Source organism: Corylus avellana, chromosome ca7, assembly GCF_901000735.1.
Source record: "Corylus avellana chromosome ca7, CavTom2PMs-1.0".
Taxonomy (NCBI): Eukaryota; Viridiplantae; Streptophyta; class Magnoliopsida; order Fagales; family Betulaceae; genus Corylus; species Corylus avellana.
This window is the reverse complement of record NC_081547.1, coordinates 17,081,450-17,091,210: the sequence shown is the minus strand read 5'-3', so window position 1 is coordinate 17,091,210 and position 9,761 is coordinate 17,081,450. Positions and strand designations below refer to the sequence as shown.

Here is a 9,761-nt window from a genome sequence, read left to right as displayed (position 1 = left end):
AAGTTATTAAATTATAAAATTATAACTACGATTAATAACATAGTACATATAATGTTAGTTATTTATACCCTTAATTAGTTAATTGTATATACATTAAATCAATAATTAATAACATAGTCCATATAATGTTAATTATACCCTTAATTAGTTAATTGTATACACATTAAATCTATGATTAGTAACATAGTCCACAAACATAGTTACATTGTTGTGTAGGTCGGGTCGGGTGATAAACGCGTCGAGCTAGCGAGCCCTAAACGGCGATAAATGGGTCGAGCTTGCAAGCCCTAAATGAGCTAGGTGATTCTTGAGTTAAACGAGTCGAGCTCGTGATCCCTAAACGAGCCAGACGATTCGCGAGTTAAACAAGTCGAACTTGCGAGCCCCCGTCAACTTTAGTCGAGTGAGTTAGGTATGTATCATTTTATTCATTTGCTTATCGAGTCAGTTTCAACAGTAACAAGCGAACTTGTACAATGTCGAGCTCGAGTTTAACCGAGCGGGTATCAAGCGAGTTGTTGAGTGTATCGGCTTGTTTACAACCCTAGATTTGTCCAATTTGTATTGGATGCTGTAAATAAGTGAATTTACACCACAACCTGATAATAGGAGTTTCTACAATGATATGCCTAATGTAAAAAATTAGATTATGATTAGAATAAAATATATTTTAAAAATGGAACAATAAAACTTGATTTTGCAAAGATTAATAGCCTTTGGATTAACCTTTATTAAAAAATAAATAAATTAAAGGTTAATAGCGTAATATATTATTTTAATGATAAATTCAATGGGAATGCTTTGTAACTATACGAGAATGATCAGACAAATGATTATTGGAGTGATTACCGTAAGAATTTGATAAGTAATTTTCTAAAAGGGTAGGAAAATATTGAAAACATTGTCTTAGAATGGAAAACAATCCCAAAATGGCAATCAAATACACCATCCACAACCTTCTTGGCCACTCAATTTTGACAAATAAATAATAATAAAAAAAAGGTTGTTAGGCCTTATCTCCCAAACCCTAGCTCTTTCTCTAGAGCGCCGCAAATGCAAGGTAAACCCAGGTTTGGGGAGGAGGGACGGCCATTGGATGCCTCCCTCCTCCCCTTGCCCCTTCCGCATGGTGAGCTAGCCTATTTACTTGATGCTCCTAGCTCCATTGCCTCCTCCCTCCCCCTTCGACTTGTGAGGTTTTCCTCCTTTTGTGCCGTCCCTTTTCTTTTTTGTTCCGTTCTCTAGCATTTTGCCCTACTCCCTTTGCCGCTGTGCTTGCATAGCTGTTCTCCACCATGCCGTCTTTTTCCACTGCCATCTGTCTCTGCTGCGTCTTGTCTAGGTCGGGCTTGGCTTTGGATCAGCTTGCCTTGGCTCAATCTCCCTTCCTTCGTCTGATCCACCTCGACGCGTGCCACGCCTTCCTACTCTCCGAATCCATTAGTGTCCATCCCACCTTTCGCATCGGATTTGCCTTTTCGGCTGTGGTTTGTTTTTGTTTTGTTTTTCTGGCTTTTTACCTTTCCTGTTTTTGCCTGTTATTTGTCATTTGCTTCTCGTTGTGTTTGTGTTTGTTTCTTGTTGTTTTTGCTTGTTTGGCACACTTTGGGGGTGCCGCTCTTGGGGGATTCACTTAAACTCTCCCTATAGTTTCTTTGAGTGTGCCGCCAATCTCCTCTACACCTGCTTTGTCGTTCACCGTCCGCTGCTGGGTCTTTTCACACTTCCCCCCGCGATGAGCTTCTAACTCTACCCTCTGCGTCGGTTTTCAGCTAGCATGCGATCGTTCTTCTTCCGGCTGTTGTCATCCGCTTTGTGTGCTTCTCTTGTTATTTTCCTTGTATTGTGGGCTTCCTTTTGTTGTATTTTCATTTTCCATGTATGTGTTATTTACTTTCCTGTTTTATATCCCCGTACGTTTTTTCTTTCCTATTTTTTTGTTTGTAATAAGGCTTTGTCCTCCCTTTATGATTTGCTCGTTTTGCTTTTGGTTCAGACCATTGGGTTGTCGATGTGAATGCTATCTTGGTTGTCAGGTCAAGGACGATGATTTGCCCGTTTTGCTTTTGGTCCACAATCACACTTGCAGACATGCCTAAAATATGTCTTAATAAATCAAATAAGTTATAATATTAATTAAAATAATCAAAATCATATTTTTCTTATCAGTTTAATGTTTTGAGATGACAGATGATTTAATATGATATCAAACCTTTGTTTTGAGTTCAAACTCTAACATTGTAACCCATTTTCATTTCAATTAAATATTTTCTAAAGATAAAAAAAAAATACAAGTAATGCAACGAAAAATATGTAGAGTTGTGGGTACGTTTGTGTTTACGATTTTAAAAAATACAATTTAAAAATGTGCGATTTGAAAACGTAATTTTTAAAAATACAGTTAAGCGTTTGACAAAATCGCGGTTTGACATTTAAAATTGCAATTTTCCGTGCCTTTTCAAAAAAAAGTATCTCTTCACTTGGAATTTGAAAACAGAATTTTTTTGCGATTTAGTTTAATTACACTTTTGACCTATGAAATTGCATTTTTTTTTTCTTTCACCGTGGTAAACTGTATTTTTCTAAAATAGCAAATATTCCCCAGAAGGGTTTAAAAAAAAAAAAAAAAAGGTGCAAGGGAAAAGGCCAAAGGCCCAAAAAGGGTGAGTGGAGGGGTTTGAAACTTTGAACTTTGAAGTGCCAATCTTTAAGAATTGAGCGCAAATGACAGAGGCTTTCATCTCTCTCTTCTCAATTCTAGAACCCTTGCAAGAAATACAAATACACCAATGAATTGAAAGCAAAATGCCACAAGTCACAGCCCTCCGCCTCCTCTTCCTCTCTTCATTCCCTCTTCTCTCCCCCCTTAAACCCTCTCTCTCTCTCTCTGTCCTCTCCAATCCCAGACCCCGCCGCTCTCTCTTCACTGTTCTCGCCTCTAAACGGCACCGAAGGGATCCTACCCAGTCTCCAAATCTTGCTCGCAGAAACAGCAGCACTCTTAGGGAGAGCAAAGAGGTTCCGATGGACGAAACTGAGCGTGTTGGATTCAATAAGAGAAGGGCCGAGGGCAAAGACAAGAGTGATAGGCCCCGGAAGAGCCTGCAGCTGAAAGTGCGCGAACTCAACCCTGCCAATACCATAGCTTATGCGCAGGTATATTGGTTTTGGCTTTCCTGGGTTTTCTTTGTTTGGCATATTGTGAATTTGGGTCTCTTTTAATATTTTTCATGGAGTGGGGTATAATTCAATCTTTTTGGGTTTTGTCTAATAGTGGTTTTTGTAAATTAGATTTGTTTGAGCTTTTCGTTTGAGTGGAGGATAGCCAGAAATTTTACTCAAAATTTGTTTGTCACTTTAGGTTGTGGTGTTCATTTGACAACGGCAATCTGAGATATATGGATTTTGGATAAGCTCATGCTGTTTTATAGTTAATTTGGGTTCCTAGTGTTAGTTGTGGAAAATTATGTGAACTGGGATTGTTGCCAATGAAAGAAGAACCAGGTTTGTTGGAATTTTTTTTTTTTGGGGGGGTGGGGGGTAGCAAAACGTGAGTGGAAGTGTAACATTTTGCTAGCTGATTTGAATTGTGGGATTTGATCAACTGGGCTACTATGAACTAATTTTGTGGTTACTTGTTTTTGGGTTTCATTCTCTCTACAAATTTGATTTTCCGGCCTTTTCATTTGAGTAGACAGTACTGAAGATATTATCTCATTTGTATTTGTGGGGATTAATCAATGCCATTTCTTGAAAGTAATTGTTGGATTGATGAGATATATTTGTAATAAATTCAGTTGTCTCATTGGCTTGTGATTCTGGCGTCTTTTTATTTATTACAGATATTGGGGACAGGAATGGATACTCAAGATACATCTCCTTCAGTCTTGCTTTTTTTTGACAGGCAAAGGTTTATATTCAATGCCGGAGAGGTAAGCCTGGAGTGACATTTTCCTTAGGAACTCATTGTTATATATTTTTCTCTGTTGGTGTTATGGACTTAATTTTTGCTGCTTTAGTATACGTTTATATATGGTTCATGACTACCGAAAATGAGTTCATGGATTCTGAAATAGTGTTAGGTTATTGTTTGGTGTTCTATGAAATTGAAATTAAGGTGGTGCTTGTACCTATATTTTTAAGATATAACTCTTCAAAAAAAGTTATTACATGTAAATGTGTGGAATTTTATTCTCTTGATTTATAATTCTCATTGCAGGGATTGCAACGGTTCTGTACAGAGCATAAGATTAAATTATCAAAGGTATGAGATGTCTGGAAATTTCATTCTTTTCTTCTTTTGTTATAAATCTATATATAACGTTGTGGCGTCCCACATTGCCTGGGTATGGAGATGTAGATGTGCTTATATGTATATTTACACCCTTCATGACAACAACGCGTTTTAAAGCTATGATGGTCACGATCCCCTCAGAACTCCGCAGTTAAGCAAGCTTATGCGAGAGTAGTACCAAGATGGGTGACCTCTTGGGAAGTTTGGTTTGGGGGAGCCAAAAGCTAACAATATTGTGTCATTTGGGGTGGGGCATTACAAACGCGTTCTTCAATTTCAGTTGATGAAAATGATAAATTACATCTTTTAGTAGAAATACATTTAATGTTTTGAGTTTTTCTGCAGATAGACCACATATTTCTCTCTCGCGTTTGCTCAGAGACTGCAGGTGGACTTCCAGGTTTGTATCTTCATATATCAGCAACAATGTTCTATCTATAGTCATTAACTGTAATTCAAATGCATATTAAAACCGAAGAAAGTGTTTTACTTGATACTATAATGCCTTCAAGCATTAGTAAACGCAAGGTAGTGCAAAGAGATGTTTCGGTTGGCCCCCTGATTGCTCAAGTTTTACTTGAACTTTGCAGGTTTGCTGTTGACTTTGGCTGGCATGGGAGAAGAAGGAATGTCTGTGGGTATCGGACTCACTTATACATACACACTCGCACACACACATCCCTATCTTTCCAGTTAATATTATTAAATTGTGCTCTGCAATGCCAGCTTATTCTATTTTAAAGAATAGTTGTTGTTCTGAAGGTCAATGTTTGGGGTCCATCAGATCTCAAGTATTTAGTTGATGCCATGAGGTCTTTCATCCCAAATGCTGCTATGGTTAACACTCGGAGCTTTGGGCCTGAACTAAGTTCTGTTGTTGCCGCTATGCCCGATTCAAGTAAGTCTCTAGATCCCATTGTTCTCATCAATGATGAGGTTGTCAAAATATCAGCCATTCTCCTACAACCAAATTGCGGGGAAGGGCGGCAACTCTTGAATGAAGAGCCCATCTCAGAAAAGGGTCTGGAAGAGACGATGGATCATATCACAAAACCACTTAGTCCAGACAGTAGAACTGGGTCTGCTATAAAGCCTGGTGATATGTCTGTAATATATGTCTGTGAATTGCCAGAGATCAAGGGGAAATTTGACCCGGCCAAAGCTATTGCTCTTGGTCTTAAACCAGGCCCTAAGTATCGTGAACTGCAACTTGGCAACTCAGTGAAGTCAGATCACCAAAATATCATGGTGGGTTCCAAATGCCATGAAGTCGATTGATTAGAAGGCTCTTGTCTATCTTTAAGTTTATCTTAAATCTGTTATTTGCTCTATAATTTGTAGATTTATTTGCCTTTTTGTTTAGGTTCATCCAAGTGATGTAATGGGTGCTTCTGTTCCCGGTCCCATTGTATTCCTTGTCGACTGCCCGACAGAGTCTCATTTGGAGAAGTTATTGTCTATACAATCTCTCAGTAGTTATTATGCAGATCACTCAGGCAACCCGCCAGATGGTTCTAAGACTGTTACTTGTATCATTCATTTAAGTCCTGCGTCTGTCATAAGTAGTTGCAATTATCAGAAATGGATGAAAAGATTCGGTTCAGCCCAACATATCCTGGCTGGACATGAAAAGTGAGTCTTTTCTTATTCAAAGTCTTTGTGGTATGTGCTTTCATACTTTGATTGACAGTTCTCTTCGGTACTCGTGCATTTGCAGGAAGAATGTGGAGATTCCAATTCTAAAATCAAGTGCAAGAATTGCAGCACGACTTAATTATTTGTGTCCTCAGTTTTTTCCAGCTCCAGGTTTTTGGTCTCTTCAGCAGCTTAATTCCTCAGCACCAGACTCCATTGCTTCAAGTGAGGTTTGTTGCAATATATTAAGAGGCTAATGATCATTATAAACTCTACCTTTTAGGAGTTGATAAGTAATTGGGCCCACTGAGTAGTTGATTTGGTTTCCTTTTATCAGGGTCCAGTTTTGGAGCTACAGGAAACAATTTCTGCTGAAAATCTCCTCAAGGTATTAAATATTGATTTTAGTTGGCTTTTGTAAGAAAGAAAAAAAAAAAAAATTACTAGGCTAAACTTAGTAACCTATTCGTTGATATTGCAAATCCCTCCTCTTTCTTCCTGCTTATATGCAGTCCATTCTTTTTTCTTCTTCTGAAATTTTATTGTTTTATTTTTCCCCAATCTTCTATTCAAATTGAGTAGTTTTTCTATATAATGTTACAAAGTTATACATTTTCTTTCTTTCTTAAATGCTGTTTGAAGCTTTACGAGGAAAGAGGACTACCGCTGACTGCTTATGCTGTGTATATTGAACTTCTGGCCCCATCTAATTTTTATACTAGAAAGATCTGATGTAGTTTAACCTTTTTTTTTTTTTTACAAACTAGACTGCATATACAAGCATAACTCCAAAAGTTGTCTCACATTGAGGTAGGAAAGGAATGTCAATTGAGATAGTCAAGAGAGAATTTTGAGGGTTATTAGGAAATTGGTTATGCTCTCAAGAAGTTGAGATCATTTACATAAATTCTCTCGTGTATCCATTTATCAAAATTTCCTCAATCTATTCTCTTTATGTATGCTTGGGTATAGAATGTTAAGCCTTCTTTTTGAATTCTTTTATTTATTTATTTTTCATTTTTGTCATCCCAATTATGCCAGGCTCGGCTTGTTCTGCAATGTGGGCTGATCTGCAAATACTTTTGTGAGAGTGTCTCAATGTTTCTGATCCCATATAGAATAATAATTTTTTTTTTTTTTTGTATTGAACAGTTCACTTTGCGTCCTTTTGCTCATCTTGGGTTGGATAGATCTGGTATTCCAAGTTCAATGTCTCCCTCAGAAGTCATCAATGAGTTACTGGCAGAGGTTCCAGAAATTGCGGATGCTGCCCAACATGTTAGTCAGTTGTGGCATGCGTTGAGAGAGACAGAGGGAACATATCCTATGCAAGATAATCAAGTTATGATGGTTGAAGAGCCATGGTTGAATGAGAATACTCTTCCTAGTTGTTTGGAGAATATAAAGAGAGATGACTTAGAGATTATTCTTCTTGGGACCGGTTCATCCCAGCCGTCTAAATATCGAAATGTTAGTTCAATCTACATTAATCTTTTCTCAAAAGGAGGTGTGCTCTTAGATTGTGGTGAAGGAAGCCTGGGACAGTTGAAAAGAAGGTAATGCCATACAAATCTTGATATGCATGTTACTTTTACTAAAAGAGCTTTCAGATTCCCTTCTAACACATTGGTTGATATGCCTGGAGAACAGATTTGGTGTAGAGGGTGCTGACTATGTTGTGAGAGGTCTACGGTGTATTTGGATTTCTCATATCCATGCCGACCATCACACTGGCTTGGCAAGAATACTTGCTCTGCGACGTGATTTATTGAAGGAAGTGCCCCATGAACCGTTACTGGTTATAGGGCCAAGGCAGCTTAAGAAATACTTAGATGCATACCAACGACTTGAAGACTTAGATATGCAGTTCCTTGATTGTAAGCACACTACAGAGGCTTCATTGGATGCTTTGGAAAGCACTACCAGATCAAGGACGGGTCACTTTTCTCCAGGAAGTCCAATTAATGTTGAGGATATGAACGATAAAAATTCAGATGGGTCAACTGGACAGGGTATAGATTGTACTCTCTTTGCTAGAGGATCCCGTATGCAGAGCTATTGGAAGAGACCGGGTAGTCCAGTTGACAATGGCATGGCTTTGCCAATCCTAATGAGGTTGAAGAAAGTTCTTAGTGAAGCCGGTTTGGAGGCCTTGATTAGTTTCCCTGTTGTGCACTGTCCACACGCATTTGGTGTTGTGTTGAAAGCGGCAGAGAGAACCAATAGTGTTGGAAAAGCGATACCAGGGTGGAAGATTGTGTACTCAGGTGACACTAGGCCCTGCCCAGAACTGATAGAAGCATCTCGTGGTGCAACAGTTCTTATACACGAGGCAAGTTATCACACAAATCCCTGCTTCTTTTCTGTTTAATTGATATAGATTACAGAATTTATTTTCTTCCAGATAACATGATGCAGTGTTTAAGATAGGTATGTACATTTTCGGACATGTCTAACTGATAGTTGTAGACATTTTGATGCTTAAATCGAGATAGAAAAAGGATTGAAGGAACTTTTTACAATAATTGGGATCATGGTTGGTTGCAGAGTTAACTTCATTAAAGGATTGAAGGCACTTTTTCTATAATTAATGTAATTATACGATGTTGCTTTAGGCCCTAGTGGCATTTCAGCTGGTTGCAGAGTTAACTTCTTTAAAACTTTTAATGGTTGTTTAGGCTATTTCATAATGGGGGGCTTTCATCACATGATGCTAACAAAAAGGATTATATGTTATTCATGCTTATTTCAAAATGTATTGTGGGTGCTGATTCAGCTTGTTCAATTGGGTAAAATTAGGATAAGATGACAACAATTGACCGGTTCTTCTCGTGAACGTTGCAGGCAACTTTTGAGGACGGCATGGTGGAAGAGGCTATTGCAAGAAACCATAGCACAACAATGGAAGCTGTAGAGGTTGGGAACTCTGCTGGTGCTTATCGCATTATCCTTACCCACTTCAGCCAGAGATATCCGAAAATTCCAGTATTCGATGAGACACACATGCATAAGACATGCATTGCTTTTGACATGATGAGTGTTAATGTAGCAGATTTGCCAGTACTTCCAAAGGTTCTTCCATACTTGAAACTGCTTTTTAAAAACCAGATGATAGGTGATGAGTCAAATGATGTTCTAGATGCTGTAAGTGCAGCATCATAACATTTTTTTTTTTTTTTTTTTTGATATTATAAAATTGGCTTTCCTCTTTTCTTTCAGTAATTTGCAATCTCTTATTTTTTGGTAATCTATATCTCTTGCCGATTGAGTGGGATTTCTGTAAATTGATTATGCATACACTTGCTAGTTGATCCCTTCCTACTAGGATCCATAATCAATTAGACTGTTGAACATATTTTTGTGTTAAGTGGGTCGATCTGATAAGGATGTTCTGTTGCCAATTTTTGCTTGACATGGGCCGATTATGTCTTATGACTGATTCTCAAGCCAAGACCACTAGGATTGCACTTATAGCGGATGCATTGAGAAAAATGAGAAGATATAAAAGAAGGGAAGGAGGGATAATAATCAGCTTGAGAAGGGATTTAAAGGGGAAATAAAACTAGTTTAATTACAATTTATTTCACTAAATAATTGTAATTGTACTTCAGTAAGTTGAGAAATTTCCTGGGTTTTTTTTTTTTGGAAATTTAGTCATTGGGTCACTCGAAACTAGTAGAAAACTCCTTACCGTCAATTTTTGTTAACTTCCGTTAGTCTACTCAAAACTCACCGTTTTATCTAATTAAAATATTATTTTTTTATTAATTTAATTTAAAAAATTCAATCTTAAAAAAATAAAAAATAAAAAATAAAAAAATTTGAAGGGTGG

General features: G+C 37.7%; 1 protein-coding gene across 1 annotated transcript; it reads left to right on the top strand.

The window, feature by feature from the left end:
- The first annotated feature begins 2,680 nt into the window (after positions 1–2,680).
- Positions 2,681–9,147, top strand: LOC132187057 (tRNAse Z TRZ4, mitochondrial). The gene is made up of 12 exons (XM_059601210.1): positions 2,681–3,156; positions 3,843–3,932; positions 4,220–4,264; positions 4,640–4,694; positions 4,885–4,928; positions 5,057–5,542; positions 5,658–5,926; positions 6,012–6,159; positions 6,267–6,317; positions 7,082–7,485; positions 7,580–8,261; positions 8,774–9,147. The coding sequence occupies exons 1-12, from the start codon at positions 2,806–2,808 to the stop codon at positions 9,089–9,091; spliced, it is 2,943 nt and encodes a 980-aa protein (XP_059457193.1). The 5' UTR covers positions 2,681–2,805; the 3' UTR covers positions 9,092–9,147.
- The last annotated feature ends 614 nt before the right edge of the window (positions 9,148–9,761 follow it).